Raw genomic sequence first — 17,036 nt, 5'->3', positions numbered from 1 at the left:
TTTAAGGTAAAACAGTTTTTTGTGTTTTTCATTAAGTGGTCAATCCAAAGGTGTTTATTTTAGTTGCCAGAATTTAGTTAAATAATGCATCATTTGCATATGGAAACATAACATTTTATCAATCTTGATTATAATAATAATATATATATATTTAATGTTTAATATAATAATAACAATATAACAATATAAATATAACAATTTATATACATTTATTTTTGTATTTATGATCAGCTGGAAATTCATTCAATTTGAGATTAAATTTTGGATTAAGCACAAACACACCTGTTTAAAACAATTGCAACACTTTCCAGGCATGGCAGGCAGGTCTACAGGCATGAAAGGATTTCTGAACAGGCCTACTGGGCACAGACACTCTGTTTGAAGTTACTGCTGACATTTCATTATGGAAAGTCACAAAGAAACTCAAAATAATCAGAGTTGTAAAGCTACCACAGTCATGCAAAAATAACCAAAGGAAAAGACACAGAAAACAATCCTTAAGAGACACAAACTCTCCAATGACCATAAAGAGAGAATGGGGGAAAAAAAAGAAAAACGAAATGACCACAGAGACACAAAACAACTACAAGTACAAATAAGACAACAACAAAGATGGCCATAATTACACAAAAGGGATGCAAAACATCTGCAAAGAAAATGTGTGTCTCTTGTTCTTATTAGGGAGGGGTTGGGTCCCTCTACATGTCTGTGCTCAAGATGCCTTTGACTCATAATCCGTCCATGTCTACAGGACGAGCAGCAGCGCTCACTCAGGAGAGGAGTATCGGCCAGCAAAGAGAACAGTGTTGGTGGGCTTATGTTGGATGAAGAAGAGGAAGGGCTGGTCTGCAGTGAAACGGGGGGGAAGGGAGCGGTTCGTTATGACTGCAGCAGTGGCAGCAGCAGCTTCAGTTCCCTCCTCGTTGACTTCCACGAAACTCTTGTGGACGACCTTTGACAGAACCAGGTTGTTGGCTGTGGACATACCTGTGAGCAGAGCAGAGAGAATCATTGCTTTACCATGCACACCAAAGCAGTGATTGTGTTTTGCATGACTATCTCTCATTTTTTTATGTGCTTGTAATTCAAATTGCAATTGTTTTTGGTTTTAAAAGACTGATAAATTAATGATATTTCTCTAACTTTCTATCAGTACTGGTCATAGATAATGTTTTTTATCTTTATTCATCAATTTTATTATTTTTTGGCTGTTCATTCATGTTGTGCTCTTAAGATAGTATTATAGCTAACATATAGCACATCTCACCAGAAAAGTCACTCATTCCAACATTAAAAGCGTCCGCCAGGCCCATGCTGATCAGGATAGTCTTCAAGTCATACGTCTCCTCCAGCTTAAATCGAGGCAGACTCACTGCAACCTCCATTTTACGCATCTTGTCTGAATTAGTCCACTCAGTAAATTTCTCATAGGTCAGCTCTGACTCCAGCTAATGGGGAAACAGTAGCAGTTATTAATCCATCTGTTTAAAATGGTGCATTCTTTCACTGCATGTATGTATGTGTCCTACCTTCTCCAAGCCTGTTGTCTCGTCTTCTATCTCCTTGGGCAGGAAGATGAGCATGCTGAGCTCCTCTCCTTTATAGGGCATCTCTAGGATCTGTCAGAACACGTTATGTGTTTATTTCATTTCATTTTAATATCCTGAGAAACAGGTTGGTATTTGGAGAAAATAAAAAACCCTGGCCCTGTTAGTTACAGAGGGAAATTATTGTAAAAAAAAACATGCATTTGATATTATTATTATCATTATTCTTATTATAATTATAACTCTTATTACTGAAATCTGTATTCAGATTATAGAAGTATCAGACTGCAGGGCACAAAAACAAAAATATAAGTAAAGTAAGTAAGTAAAGTACAACATAGCCTTTACCTGGAAGCCTAACTCAGGAATGAAGGTCAAATTGAATTCAGCGCTATGGCGCATCATCTTCACTGGCTTAGTGTCAGTCTAAAGGAAGCAGCAAAGAGAGCAAGATGTAATTCCAGGATATTCCTGATTCTCCATGACAGATGAGAAAACTGGCATTTTCGTTAAGCTATTTTTTATCCAATTGGACTAAAATGTTTTTTTCTAGTCCGCTGCACTCCAGTGAGTTCAAAGAGCTGCAGCATATCAAACTGCAAACATGATACAAGCTGTCAATTACCATCCAGCAAAATCACCACACCAGCTACAGCATTACAAAGCTCAGCTTTACTGTGCACCATCATGATAAACCCAGAATACTGGTTTTGTCCCTCAGAGTTTCTCTATGCAGAGCTGCTTTTGTGCAATGTTACCTTGTTAATTCTAAACTCAGCATCAACAGTCGATTCCTTTTCAAACTTATTGTTCCAGAGGCCCTTGAAGTAGATGGCATTGACCAGTACTAGCACGGTCGTGTCGTCCAGCGAACCCTCGGCCAGCAAATCCTTGATTTTACCTGGTAAAGAGAATGTGGATGTGAGTGCTCAGCTCATACAATATTCTTTAATGAGATGAAGCAGTTCTTGGTTAGGGGCCAAAACTTTGGTTCACATTTTAGTTGATGAGTGTGTTACTGTGAGATCTACCTTTCGTCTGCTCCTCCACCCAGCCATTGATTTGGATCCTGGCTGCATCAAAAGCTTTGATGAAGTCCACAGGCTCCAGCTCAGCTTTGTAGTAATTTTTGGAATCTGCCAAGTACTTCTGGAATCATAAACAACACATTAATTTATAATAAATCAATAATAAAAGGAAAAGGCTACTAATTCATTGGCAGGAGTTTCATTTGAATGTTGAAACTTTTCAGTTCGTTGTATGGAGGATGGATTTGTTAATCCTGGAAAAGAGCGCAGATAAACCTTCAACTTTTTATTGGTCACATGGAATTATACAAAGTACAACTCCAGTGTATTGTGATTCTCATCAGCTCCTCCAGCTTGTGCATTTCAATTTTGCCTTTTTGGTTTCTACTTACATTGTAGGCTGCTGTTTTATATTTGTCCATGTATCTGGATGGTCCTGGTAATCCATGGTTTCTGGTTGTGAAATGATCATGTATTTGCCTTAAAGAGTTTGCTGGTTGAACAATACAGGCAGCACTTTTTTAATGCAACTCCATGGCAGGAGTGTACACATGTATAACGTTTACTTGTTTTCACACAATATTAATGCATATGAATATGAAGGATTTTTTTTAGAGGCATGATCACCCACTACAGATAAGCAATTGACTCATTTCCAAATGTCAGTACACTAGAGCCATGTACATGGCTCAGCAGATGAGTAAGCCTTTATGTGGTGTGTCATGGTCAGTGCCATGGAAGGGCCCAAAAAAAGTAGGAAACAGTAGAAAGCAGCATGGAGTCCAGTGAAAGTGTTATTTCTTACTTATTCAGTCTCTCTTTCAAACTTGGTGCAAACTGAAGTTGGACTGATATGGCTGCACATCACTTTCTCGCCAATTCACCAATACTGAACACAACAGGCTCACATACAAACACACACCTCTTTAAACTCGAACGTCTGCTCCCCATACAGCCTGTTGGCAGTGCTGAGGTCATAGCTCTTATTGTCTTTGTTGAGTTCATTCAGAAGTTTTTCAAAGCTGCTGTTGACATCATTTTCACCATCTATGCATTTCAGTTGCTGAAAACAGACAGAGAAGACCTCAGTGTTACAAGGACACACTGAGACAGTGACAAAGGAAAGACAGCTTTATATAATTTCATCATGGATCATTGGGATTGTGGTCAGTTTAGCTGTTAAATGATGAGAATAGACACCAAAATCACCATTAACCCTGGTGCTCCATACTACAGTTTTGCATTGACTGTACTGAGTGTAGATGCAACTGTTAGAAAGGGAGAAAATTAAACTTTTCACACTTTTAATGCAATTTATATTTCATGAATCCATACTATAGGCCAAAAGTCACATTTCTTTTACAGCTGTAGTCTTTTCTTTTTGGATAATGCTACTTTATTGGCCATTGTTTTTCATTTTGTCTCTGTGCTAGCAATATATGCTGCTGATTAATCTTGGAGTCATTGTTCTCATCATTTACTGTAGCTAGAATGACTTTCAGCAATAACCTTTCACAAACCACTTTAATTTCTCTGTATGAGGCCTTCAGGTTTACTTGAAAATTTAGGATGGAGTGCTTTTGTTACTCTGTCAAGACACTCAATTTCCCATTAGTTGCATAAATCTGCTTGTTTTGCTGTTTTAATCTGCAATTACACATCAACTTATAACATAAAAAGCTGCAGCAAGATTTTAAAACTCAGCCCGCAAAGCAGTGGGAAATTAAGTGTCAAATGCTCTGTAACTCAAAATCTTATTATAATTTTTACAAGATGACACCACCAAGCCAAATCATTAATCATTCCCTTCATTATGTCTTTGTTCCCACCTCGCGCAGATAGTTTGGCAGTCTGCTGATACACTTTAACTGCTTCGTCATCTTCTGCTGCGTCTGCAACTGCGACTGTATTGGAGACTGCTTTTGTGACAGTTGTGCTTCCTCTGGCTTTGGTTGCTCTACATCAGTGAAGCACAGGACCTGGTGGTGCAAATGATATTGTCTCTTATCATAAGGAACAATGTTAAGTTCAACATTGTGTGTGTGTGTGTGTGTGTGTGTGTGTGTGTGTGTGTGTGTGTGTGTGTGTGTGTCTGTGTGTGTGTGTGTGTGTGTCATTGAACCTGCACTCTCAGGCGACAGGGGAAAACAAACCTCTCTGCAGTTTCTTGTTGAATCATAGGCACTCATCAAGCCAAGTACAGACAGGTTTTCCTCACCACATCTGATATCTCTCAGGCTGGCTAACTCCTTCTTGTAATTTTAAAACTGTCAGCTATTATTAAAATTTACCACCACAATGTATTATCGATATTAAAAGTAGTGCTTTTAGTAAAACTAGCAATACAATTCTGTTAAAGTTAAATGCATGTATTATTTGAATTATTAATAGCAAATTGTAAGTAAGAAAGATTGACTGGCAAGTACAGCTCTAAAATGGGGTGGATAAAGTGGAGCAGAAGATAACATGGCAGAAAATTGTAATACTCAAGTAAAGTACAAGTACCTCAAAATCACAGTACTTGAGTAAATATGCTGAGTTACTTTCCACCACCAAATTTCACTTAAGTCAGGACCACATTGCTTAGAATTTGGCTTTTTTGCTTTAATGTGCCGATAATTGTTGTGCTCTACAACTCACATAGAAATGTAACCGTTCCTCTACCTATTATCCCAGGCAGAACTGAACAGATCTTGGCCATTTCCGCTGACGCTGGCAGAAAGAATGGGATATTATGCATGCACAGGCACATTCCCCTGCCAAACCCCACACTGCCAAACAGTTTGATTAAGGTTCCCCAGTGGAAATTTGGTTCAAAGCACTTCTGTAATCTCTAATACCAGTTTGTGTCAGCCAGCAACTAATGTACTCCTGTTTTTAAAATTACTAGGAAGGTGCCTTTTCTGTTAACTTATCACCACCTGATGGTGAGTTGAATCAGAAACCTAAACATGTAGTGAGGGTGAACTGGGAGCGTCTGGATCAGGCCCCTGTCTGCGCAATCTTCAACTCAGACCTCTTAAACTTTTCATGCAATGTTGTCATAGTGGCAACCTAAGAACCCGCTGGTGGATACCAAAAAAACCTGGGTGTGGTTGGAGTTTGAAGCAAGAAAGTTTTGGCAGACTGTCAGATGCTTTTTAAAGGAACAACAGGGTTTTTCTCAAGCTGTGTTCAGCAGGGGAGGTGAAGTGGTGATCCAGATTGGGGACAATGTCAAGCAGTGGAAAGGAAAGTTTAAGGAGCTCCGAAACCTGATCAACATATACTCTGTGGAGGAGCCAGAGTCTGAAGAATCAGGTTAAACTTTACCTATGTCTATACCTGGCAGAGGTCACTGAGGTAGTCAGTAAGCTCCTCGGCAGCAAGGTGCCAGGTGTGGATGAGATTTGCCCAATGAAACTGAAGGCTAAAGTGGGTACAGTGCCTGCTGCTCAGCCTTCCTGGCAAAATTTAATCCAGGATGCTGGAAAGGAGGCTTCTCACTATTACTGAACTTCAGATTCAGGAGGAACCATGCAGATTCTGTCCTGGCTGTGGAACAGTGGACAGCGGACAGCTCCTTATCGCTGCTGGGCTGCTGGAGGGGTCATGCTAGTTTGCCCATCCAGTCTATGTGCTTTGTGGATGATCATTGTTGGAGGTACTGTGGAAGGATTATATATCTCATCTGGCGTGGGAACACATCGGGATCCCCCAGGAGGAGCTGGAAAGCGTTGCTGGGTAGAGGGACATCTAGGGTAACTTACTCAGCCTGACCGAGCACGAGATGAGCAGATGAAAATGGATTGATGTATGGAATGACTTTTCTTTACAAGTACAAGACATGACCGCACTCGACACCCAAATCCACGCCCTTTTCAAGGAGTTCCCACACCTTGATAAACCAGATCAGCTATTTGCCTTGACATTCAACTGCGTGCTTCAACACTTCTAAATGGGTGTGTTACCATGAACACTGTAACTTTTCACAGTATGGGTGTGTGTACGGTACCTCTGAAATCTGTTTGGCTGTGTTGCCTGCAGTCCCAAGCATCACCATAGCCAGGGCTGAACTGATGCTGAAGGGGGAGAAGAAGATGTTCCCGGTCTGGTCATCTTCACTCAGCTTTTTGAACAAGGCCAGAAGGAAGGAGGTGTTGGCCTTAGAGACCTTGGATGTGCTTGATGTGTCCATGGTGTCTGATAAAGAGCACAGCATTATTCATCTTATCATAAACTCTAGCATATCTTTATCATATAAGCTGCAATAGCCTGTTTGGAAAAGATATATTTCCCTGACTGAGTGAAACACAAAAAGTTAAAATTGCTCACAGACCATACGAGTGTTTCAGAAAAGTTACTAAAGAGTACTGGAGGACTTACTATTGGTGCTTTCACAAAACATGTACGCAATGACATTTTTGAGAAAAAATCATTAGTAATGTTAATAAAATAACTAAGTGGATTAAGGCCATTAAGAGAACAGCTACAACAGAAAATTGTTCAGAAAATTGTTTCACTTTACTGTAATGCAGCCTTTAAAACCAGGAAAAGACAACACCGATGATATAATAATATCTAAAATCTGACATGATATCATAACACCACTTTGATATGTTGCCCAGCCCTGTTGCCAATTAATAAATTGTTTTAAGAGTTGTTTTTTTTTGTTTGTTTTAAATACTCTTTTGCATTGTCAGTGTCCTCCTCCCAGCAATGCTGTGCCTTGTCTAGACATTTCCCTTACTTTGTTTCACATAATCTTTTTAATCACAAATAAATATGCATCAATTAATGAGTGATATGTCACCGAACTCAATATAATCACACACATATTGCTCTTTACTACTCCACCACCATGACAATAAGGAACATTCTGTACTTACTGATAGAGACTCGTCTTTGAGGGAACAGTTCAGTTACAAGACGATCTGTACTGTGTGAGACTCTGACACTCCCAAGTTCAAGTCAGGCTGCAGCTTGAGAAAGTTTTTCGAAATCACACCCAGCAGTGAAAGGCACACCCACCCATATTTTGCTTTGTGTTGTGCCAATGGGTGTGCTGCGTAACAGTCTGCTCACCACAGACATCCAACATAATGGATGGATGGATGGATAGATGGATGGATGTAAAGATGGATAGATGGACAGACGGAGATTGCTAGTGTTCTTATCATCGTCCAGCTGTCCCTGTTAACTAAAAGTCATTTGTATATATCCTGAATCAACTCACTGCTACTTCACCAAATATCTATAAACTGAACAGCCTTGTTAAGTCACAAACTGCATGAGACTAATTTTCCACTTACTTACTAACAAGCTGGCACGCCCAGCTGCCAAATGTGCTTCCGCAATTCTCACGTCACTGTACGGATACTGAACAGATAAAATAGCTTTTACACAACACTCAGTTCACATGTGGATGTTACATATGGATTAGTTATAACAAAAAGATGAAAAATCTATTGACTAACAGAACTATCATAATGGCAAAATATTCTATGCACAAAGTTAAATTTGTGAAAACACCACCAATCTTTTTGTTTCTGTTGTTGTTGTTGTACTGCAAATCCCTAAAATGTGTAAAATTGAAATATGCAAATGAACCACTCTACTGTGTAGAAATGTACAATTAAAGAGACCCTGGAAAATAATATGGTCAACCATAGTAGACCAAAAATTGTCTTATAGGCTGCTATTTACGTTGTGTAATTTATTTGTTTATATATTTATCTTCTGTTTAGTATTTTATTTTTATTTCTTGTGTTATTGTTTTTCCTTAAGCCTATTTATTTTAGCTGAAGAATCCTTTTCCTTTCTTCCTCTACTTAGACTCATGCCCATATAGTTGAATTGCCTTATTGCTGTAAGGATTACATTTTTTGACAAAGTTTTAAAAAAAAGATTTTATGCACTTTTATTCTAAGGTTACACAAGCAAAATCATGACAATACGCAGAGTTATTACTGTACAATGTTAAAATGATGACACACTGAGTTTGTAAATGTTGCGTATTCCCATTCATTCTCTCTCACAGCGGCCCGATTGCACATCGTCTCATATTTTATACTGTGTGCGAAAGCTGATTCTTACCAGAAGTGCTCATTTCATTGAAATTGTTACTTTTAAGGTAAAAACTATTTTTTCTCATGCATAGGGTCAATTTTGTGATTTTTGGCTATTTTGCCTCCAGAACATGGCTTCCTGTGGACTATAGTGAAAAGGAGAATCCAAAACACACATCAAGGTGTTTGTTGTTGTTGCCCAAGTTTCAGTTAGATATTGCATCATTTGTGTATTCAAACATAAAATTTCACATAACTTAAAATATGGAAAATAAATATCTTCCTGTAAATAATGAACTGGGGAAATTTCATGTTGACTCATAATTCAATTACTAAAAACATAAACATAAAAACCCCAAAAGAGACACAAAAATGACCACAGAGACCCAAACCAACTACTAGAAGACACAAAATGAAGCCACAAACCAACCACAGATGCAAAACAACGACAAAGATCACCAAAGTTACCAAAAAGTGATCCAAAACACCTCCAAAGAGAATCTGTGTCTCTTGTTCTTATGAAGGAGGGGTCAGGGTCCTGTGCTCAAGATGTCTTTGACTCATAATCCGTCCATGTCTACAGGACGAGCAGCAGAGCTCACTCAGGAGAGGAGTATCGGCCAGCAAAGAGAACAGTGTTGGTGGGGTTATGTCGGATGAAGAAGAGGAAGGGCTGGTCTGCAGTGAAACTTGGGGGACGAGAGAGTGCCATTATGCCTCCATGAGTGGCAGCAGCAGCCTTAGTTCCCTTCTCGTTGACTTCCACGAAACTCTTGTGGACGACTTTTGACAGTACCAGGTTGTTGGCTGTGGACATACCTGTCAGTAGAACAGAGAGAGTCATTGCTTGCAGCCTGCCTCATGTTTTGCATTACTATTTATTGTTTTTGATGCTGTTGTTTTTTGTTATTAAAGTGCAACCTTTGTGGTTTTGAAAGACTGATCATTAAATGACATTTCTGTATTTTCTTTCTAGTTTCCTAGTAGTACTGGTGATTAATAATGATTTTATCTATATATAATTAATACGTTCTGTTGTGCTCTTGAAATATTATTATAGCAAATACATATAGCACATGTCTCACCAGAAAAGTCGCTTCCAACACCAAAAGCGTCCACCATGCCCATGCTGATCAGGATAGTCTTCAAGTCATAAGTCTCCTCCAGCTTGAATCGAGGCAGACTCACTGCAACCTCCATTTTATCCATCTTGTCTGAATTAGTCCACTCACTAAACTTCTCATAGGTCAGCTCTGACTCCAGCTAATGGGGAAACAGTAGCAGTTATTAATCCATCTGTTTAAAATGGTGCATTCTTTCACTGTATGTATGTATGTGTCCTACCTTCTCCAAGCCTGTTGTCTCGTCTTCTATCCCCCAGGGCAGGAAGATAAGCATGCTGAGCTCCTCTCCTTTATAGGGCATCTCTAGGATCTGTCAGAAGACGTTATGTATTTAATTCATTTCATTTTAAAATTCTGAGAAACAAGTTGGTATTTGTATAAAATACACATTTTTTGGCCCTGCTAGTTACACAGTGAAATTATTGTGAAAAACATACGTCTGATTGTTTCAGTAATTATAAAATCGAACCAATTGTTCTTTGGATCCTGATAATCCTGTTCACAGTATTATTATTATTATTATTATTATTGAAATCTGTATTCAGATTATAGAAGTATCCTATTGCAAGGCAGACAAATACAATACCTTACTGATGTAAAACATAGCCTTTACCTGGAAGCTGGGCTCATCAATGTAGGCCAAACGGAATTCACCTGACTGATACATCATCTTCACCGTCTTAGTTTCAGTCTAAAGAAAGTGACAAACAGAGCGAGAACTGTTGTTTAATGATTTATTGTCCCATCATAGATTCAATTTATGATTGCTTTTGTCCCTCAGAGTTTCTCTATCCAGAGCTGCTTTTGTGCAATGTTACCTTGTTAATTTTAAATTCAGCATCAACAGTGAATTTCTTCTTGAACTTTTGGTCCCAGAGGCCCTTGAAGTAGATGGCATTGACCAGTACTAGCCTGGTCGTGCTGTCCAGTGAACCCTCGGCCAGCAAGTCCTTGATTTTATCTGTTGAAGAGTAATGAGCAAAGACGTCATCACTAAATGTACACTGCAGGACTGTTGGTTACTGTTTGCAAACATACTTGCCACCAAAGTGGAAGTGGAAGTCCCCCCCCCCCACACACACACACAACACACACATTTATATATGTATAGATATATATGTATATAAGTACGACTGGTAGAGACTGGTAATATGTACTACAAATATAAACCCAAATGTCTACTAAATGTCTAAGAAACTTCATTAAATCAAAACCAAACATTGATCAGTAGCACTGAGCCTGCAACAAACTCTGAAACAATGAGATGAAGCAGTTCTTGGTTAGGGGCCAAAACTTTGGTTCACATTTTAGTTGATGAGTGTGTTACTGTGAGATCTACCTTTCGTCTGCTCCTCCACCCAGCTATTGATTTGGATCCTGGCTGCATCAAAAGCTTTGATGAAGTCCACAGGCTCCAGCTCAGCTTTGTAGTACTTTTTGGAATCTGCCAAGTACTTCTGGAACCATAAATGGCACATTCACACATACATTAAATCAATAATAAAGGCAAAGCCTATTAATTCATTGGCAGGAGTTTCATTTGTATGTTGACAGTGTTCACTTTGTTGTATGGAGGATGGCTTTGTTAATCCTGTAGAGAGCACTGAAAAATCAGTCATGTATTCGTCACATGGAATCATACAGATTACAACTCCAGTGAAAGGTGATTCCCATCAGCTCCTCCAACTACTACATTTTAATTTAGCACTAATTTTTTTTTTTTTACCTCTATTTACATTGTAGGTTGCTGTTTTATATTTGTCCATGTTTTCAGACGGTTCTGGTAATCTATCGTTTTTAATTGTGGAATGATAATGCAGTTGCCTAATACAGTTTGCTGGTTGAACAATACAGCTAACACTTTTTGATGCAACTGCATGGCAGGAGTTTACACAAGTAAAAGATCTGATACATTTCCAGCAAAATCAGTGCATGTATGAAGGATTTTTTTAGAGGCATGATCACACACTACAAATAAGCAATTGACTCATTACCCATTGCCAGTAGATACGGCTCAGCAGATGAGTATGCCTTTCTGTTGTTTGTTTTTTTATACTAATATGTTGTGGTCAGGGCCATGGATGCGCCCAAATGAGGTTAGTAAACAGCAGAAAGCAGCATGGAGAGCAGTGAAAATGTTATCACTTGCTCATTCAGTCTCTCTTTCAAACTCAGTGCAAACTAAAGTTGGACTAACATCTGAGTGCTTTTGCAAATTTGGATGGTATTTTGTGACTGTGCTTTTGGAATCTGCCAAGTACTTCTGGAACCATAAATGGCACATTCACACATACATTAAATCAATAATCAAGGAAAAGGCGGCTAATTTATTGGTAGGAGTTTCATTTGTATGTTGACAGTGTTCACTTTGTTGAATGGAGGATGGCTTTGTTAATCCTGTAGAGAGCGCTGAAAAATCAGTCATGTATTCGTCACATGGAATCATACAGATTACAACTCCAGTGAAAGGTGATTCCCATCAGCTCCTCCAAGTATGTATGAGTATGCCTTTCTGTTGTTTTTTTATACTAATGTGTTGTGGTCAGGGCCATGGACCAAACTGAGGTTAGTAAACAGCAGAAAGCAGCATGGAGAGCAGTGAAAATGTTATCACTTGCTCATTCAGTCTCTCTTTCAAACTCAGTGCAAACTAAAGTTGGATTGATATCTGAGTGCTTTTGCAAAGTTGGATGGTATTTTGTGGCTGTGCTTCACTGCATCTTGCCGGTAGAGGGGCTAAAATTTGCATGTGTTGTATTTTCATCACCAGCAATCGCAGTTAATCTTGGCTACTTGGCTCCATAATTGATGCAGGAGTGAATGCAGATTGTAAACTAGTCCAAGGAATACAAAAGCCACATGTTGGTGTGTTTTTCTGCAAGTTGGGAGAGGGTCTTAAGACTAAAATTTAACTCCAAAGTCTTGAACAAATTCAACACATTTACCACCATAACCAAGAAAGAAATGAATGCATTATGGCTGCAGTTTACTGTTGGGATCTGCAGCATTTTGTATTTTCCCCTTGTTTCTCCAGTGATTTCCCCTTACTTTTGGTTGAATGTTTGTCCCCAGTTTGTTTCCCTTGTTGGTGTGTGTCTTAGGCTGGGCGTGGCTGACCTACACTCTGCTCTCCAGCTGAACACCTCACACACTTGCGGCTCATTACACACCTGCTGATCATCTACTTTAACTACCAGCAACCTGATACAAGCCTGGCTCTCCTCTCCCATGTCTGCATTAAGGGTCCTTATAATGACTGCTACATTATAACATTTACTTTTCCACAATTTCACCAATGCTGAACACAACAGGCTAACATACACACACACCTCTTTAAACTGGAACGTCTGCTCCCCATACAGCCTGTTGGCAGTGCTGAGATCATAGCTCTTATTTTCTTTGTTGATTGCAGTCAGCAGTTTTTTATAGCCGCTGTTGACATCATCTTCACCATCTTTGGGTATCTGTTGCTGAAAACAGAAAGAGAAGACCTGAGTGTTACAAGGACACACTGAGACAGTGACAAAGTTGTTATATGATGAGAATAGACACCAAAATCATCAATAACTCTGCTGCTCCATACTACAGCTTGGCATAGACTACACTGAGTGTAACGAAGGGAGAAAATTAAACTTTCTGCACTTTTAATGCAATTTATATTTCATGAATCCATACTATAGGCCAAGCTATACTACTATAGCCTTTTTGGATAATGCTATTGTATTGGCAAATGTTTTTCAGTTTGTCTGTGCTCTAGCAATATGTGCTGCTGATTAATCTTCATCATTGAGTCATTGTTCTAATCATTTACTGTAGCTAGAATGACTTACAGCAAAAACCTCTCACAATCTGTCTTTATGAGACCCTCAGCACATTTTGGAAAGAATATGGCAAAAACGACCACTCAAAAGCCTGAACACCATTAACATTCATATCAAATAACTCAGAGAGTTAATTTATTCAGCGTTTACGTTCACCACGATCTTGGTTTACTTGAAAGTTTTGGAGGGAGTGCTTTTGTTAGTCTTTTAAGAAACTCATTTTCCCATCAGCTGCATAAATCTGCTTGTTTTGCTGTTTCAAACTTAAACTTCAAAAAACTTAAAACTAAACTTAAAAATTAAACTTCATATTACAAAATTAACAGCTGCAGCAAGATTTAAAACCCTAGCCAGCAAAGCAGTGAGAAATGAAGTATGAAATACTCTGTAACCAAAAATCTGAAATTTTCTCACCAGATGACACCACCAAACCTAATCATTAATCATTTCCTTCATTATGTCTTTCTTCCCACCTGGCGCAGACAGTCTGGCAGTCTGCAGGTATGCCTTACCTGCACTGTCATCTGCTGACGTGTCTGCATCTGTGTCTGCATTTGTGACAGTTGTGCTTCCTCTGGCTTTGGTTGCTTCGCATCGGTGAAGCAGAGGACCTGGTGGTGCAAGTAATGTTTTCTCTTATCATAAAAATCAATGTTAAGTTCAACATTGTGTGTGTGTGTGTCTATGTGTGTGTGTGTGTGTGCGCGCGCGCACATGCACGGGATTGCATCAAAACCAACCTGCTGGGAGTTTGCCCATCCAGTCTACATGTGCTTTGTGGACAATCATTGTTGGAGGTGTTATGGAGGAAAAAGGGTTTTCTCCAAAAGTTGGCTGGGACAACTGGAGGAAGCTCCTCCATGGCAGAAGGAGCCAGTTGAGGTGGTTTGAGCATCTAATCGGTATGCTTCCTGGGTGCCTAGAGGTTTTTTAGTACAAGTCCAACTGGTAGCAAGCCCTGAGGCAGACTCAGAACATGCTGGAGGGATTATATTTCTCATCTGTCCTGGAAACACCTCAGGATCCCCCATGAGGAGCTGGAAATTATTACTGGGGAGAGGGACATCTAGAGTACCTTACTCAGCCTGATCCAGCATCAGATAAGCAGATGAAAATGGATGGATGTGAGAATACACAAGTACAAGACATGACCACACTCGACACCCAAATCCACACCCTTTTCTTTTGAGGCAATAACAGTTCAAACACCTTGATAAACCAGATCAACTATTTTCCTTGGCGCTCAAAAATGTATGCTTGATCACTTCCAAATGGGTGTGTTACCATGAAAACTGTAACTTTTCACAGTATGGGTGTGTGTACGGTACCTCTGAAATCTGTTTGGCTGTGTTGCCCGCAGTCCCAAGCATCACCATAGCCAGGGCTGAAGTGATGCTGAAGGGGGAGAAGAAGATATTCCCGGTCTGGTCATCTTCACTCAGCTTTTTGAACAAGGCCAGAAGGAAGGAGGTGTTGGCCTTAGAGACCTTGGATGTGCTTGATGTGTCCATGGTGTCTGATACAGAGCACAGCATTATTCATCTTTTCATAAACTCTAGCATATCTTTATCATATAAGCTGCAATAGCCTGTTTGGAAAAGATATGTTTCCCTGACTGAGTGAAACACAAAAAGTACTGAGAAAAAAGTTAAAATTGGAAGGAATCAGTGTCTTTCACGGACCATATGAGTGTTTCAGAGAAGTTACTAAACAGTACTGGAGGACTGACTATTGGTGCTTTCACAAAACATGTACGCAATGACATTTTTGAGAAATTTTCATTCGTGATGTGAATAAATAACCAAGTGGGTAAAGGCCAATAAGATAACAGCTACAACAGTCTGATAAGTTCAGAAAATTGCTTTACTTTACTGTAATGCAGCCTTTAAAACCAGGAAAAGACAACACAGATGACATAACAATATCCAAAATCTGAGGCAATATCATGTCACTATGATGATACGTTACCTGGCTCCATTTCCAACTACATTTATTTCAAAACATTACGTTTTAAAATTGAAACAGCTTGTGCAAACCTGTAAATATTCTTTTGCATTTTTTTTTTTTATAACTTGTCAGCATCCTCTTTCAAAGAATTCTGTCCCTTGTTTTGACATGTCAAGATGAACCCCTCATACTTTCTTTTTCATAATCTTTTTTCTTACTAATAAATCTGAATCAATATGAGAGCGATAGATCATCAAACTGAGTATAACTCAGTATTGCAGTACCAGTATTGCTCATTACTACTCCACCACCATGATAATAAGGAACATTCTCTACTTACTGATAGAGACTCGTCTTCGAGGGAACAGTTCAGTTACAGGAAGATCTGGACTGTTTGTGACACTGTAACACTCCCAGGTTTAAGTAAGGATACAGTTAGAGAAATTCTCTAGAAATCACACCTTGCAATAGAGGGCACACCCATATCTTGCTTTGCCTTGTGCCAATGGGTGTGCTTTGTAAGAGTCTGCTCACTACAATCACCCAACATGATGGATGGATGGATTGATGGAGGGATGGATTAACAGTCTACAGCTGCATAAACCAGTTGGTTTGTTTGTGCTATTTTGTGACTTTTTTTTAAAGAATTTGTAGTCTCAGAGAGGTGCTGGGTTACCAGAATTGCAGTCTGTGGTGGTAGTGCATTTTACAGAGTGAAATTTGCATCATTTTGTCCACAAAATGACAAAGCAATATTTCCTCTAATTATAAGCTTAATATAATCATGCAGAACCAGGTGTAAATAAACTGATCAACTGTGAAGAAAGTTAACAGACCCTGGAAAATTGCATGGTCAACTCTTGAATGAAGACAATATGACTTTGTCTTGTAGGCTACTATCTATGTTGTGTAATTTATCATTTGTATATATATTTATCTTATGTTTAGTGTTTTATTTTTATTTTTTGTGGGGTTTTTTTCTCTAGCCTATTTATTTTAGCTGGAGAATCCTTTTTCCTTTCTTTCTTTTAGAGTCATGCCCATAAAGTTGACTTTGTTTATTATTTTAAGCATAACATTTTTCAATAAAGTTTTTTTAAAAAGATTTTACATGCTTTTATTCTGAGGTTACACAAGCAAAATCATGACAATACGCATAGTTATTACTGTACAATGTTAAAATGATGACACACTGAGTTTGTAAATGCTGCGTACTCCCATTCATTCTCTCTCACAGCGGCCCGATTGCACACTGTCTCATATTTTAAGCTGTGTAGGTTAAACACAACAGAAGAAGCTGATTCTTACCAGAAGTGCTTATTTTGTTGAAATTGTTACTTTTAAGGTAAAAACTATTTTTCTTATGCACAGGGTAAATTTTGAGATTTTTGGCTATTTTGCCTCCATAACATGGCTTCCTGTGGACTATAGTGAAAAGGAAAATCCAAAACACACATCAAGGTGTTTGTTTTTGTTGCCAATTTTCAGTTAGATATTGCATCATTTGTGTATTCAAACATAA

General features: G+C 38.8%; 2 protein-coding genes across 5 annotated transcripts; both read right to left on the bottom strand.

Moving 5' to 3' along the window:
* Positions 1–192: 192 nt before the first annotated feature.
* Positions 193–8,294, bottom strand: LOC121939888 (leukocyte elastase inhibitor-like). 2 transcript variants are annotated; one of them, XM_088071874.1, is made up of 10 exons: positions 7,444–8,294; positions 6,570–6,757; positions 4,405–4,554; positions 3,498–3,638; positions 2,579–2,696; positions 2,306–2,448; positions 1,896–1,973; positions 1,530–1,619; positions 1,268–1,448; positions 193–987 (listed from the first exon to the last, which is right to left on the bottom strand). In XM_088071874.1, exons 2-10 carry the CDS (start codon positions 6,750–6,752, stop codon positions 767–769), a joined length of 1,305 nt encoding a protein of 434 aa, XP_087928000.1. In that variant the 5' UTR covers positions 6,753–6,757; positions 7,444–8,294; the 3' UTR covers positions 193–766. The 2 variants fall into 2 exon arrangements, with proteins under 2 accessions (XP_087928000.1, XP_087927999.1); XM_088071873.1 differs by lacking the exon at positions 7,444–8,294 and having other exon boundaries at positions 6,570–6,791.
* Positions 8,295–8,448: 154 nt separating this feature from the next.
* On the bottom strand, positions 8,449–16,006 carry LOC121966289 (leukocyte elastase inhibitor-like). 3 transcript variants are annotated; one of them, XM_088071879.1, is made up of 10 exons: positions 15,855–16,006; positions 14,896–15,083; positions 14,080–14,178; positions 13,076–13,216; positions 11,086–11,203; positions 10,565–10,707; positions 10,360–10,437; positions 9,967–10,056; positions 9,708–9,885; positions 8,449–9,441 (listed from the first exon to the last, which is right to left on the bottom strand). In XM_088071879.1, the coding sequence occupies exons 2-10, from the start codon at positions 15,076–15,078 to the stop codon at positions 9,221–9,223; spliced, it is 1,251 nt and encodes a 416-aa protein (XP_087928005.1). In that variant the 5' UTR covers positions 15,079–15,083; positions 15,855–16,006; the 3' UTR covers positions 8,449–9,220. The 3 variants fall into 3 exon arrangements, with proteins under 3 accessions (XP_087928005.1, XP_087928004.1, XP_087928006.1); XM_088071878.1 differs by lacking the exon at positions 15,855–16,006 and having other exon boundaries at positions 14,896–15,843; XM_088071880.1 differs by lacking the exons at positions 14,896–15,083; positions 15,855–16,006 and adding an exon at positions 14,308–14,889.
* Positions 16,007–17,036: the final 1,030 nt, after the last annotated feature.

This window comes from Plectropomus leopardus, chromosome 21 (genome assembly GCF_026936395.1).
Source record: "Plectropomus leopardus strain MGB_pleo_1.0 chromosome 21, ASM2693639v1, whole genome shotgun sequence".
NCBI classification, from domain to species: Eukaryota; Metazoa; Chordata; class Actinopteri; order Perciformes; family Serranidae; genus Plectropomus; species Plectropomus leopardus.
Note: the sequence above shows the minus strand (reverse complement) of the source record. Positions and strands in the feature narration are given on the sequence as shown.

What these genes read in the sequence shown, in the direction of transcription:
- LOC121966289 (XM_088071878.1), bottom strand. Translation starts at nt 15,102, where the DNA reads ATGCTGTGCTCTGTATCAGACACCATGGACACATCAAGCACATCCAAG. An exon ending in GGTGGAGGAGCAGACGAAAG is followed by an intron (nt 10,708 to 11,085) that starts GTAGATCTCACA and finishes ACTCTTCAACAG; the next exon opens with ATAAAATCAAGGACTTGCTG. An exon ending in CTGAATTTAAAATTAACAAG is followed by an intron (nt 10,438 to 10,564) that starts GTAACATTGCAC and finishes CACTTTCTTTAG; the next exon opens with ACTGAAACTAAGACGGTGAA.
- LOC121939888 (XM_088071873.1), bottom strand. Translation starts at nt 6,776, where the DNA reads ATGCTGTGCTCTTTATCAGACACCATGGACACATCAAGCACATCCAAG. An exon ending in CTGAGTTTAGAATTAACAAG is followed by an intron (nt 1,974 to 2,305) that starts GTAACATTGCAC and finishes TGCTTCCTTTAG; the next exon opens with ACTGACACTAAGCCAGTGAA. An exon ending in AGACAACAGGCTTGGAGAAG is followed by an intron (nt 1,449 to 1,529) that starts GTAGGACACATA and finishes TTTCCCCATTAG; the next exon opens with CTGGAGTCAGAGCTGACCTA.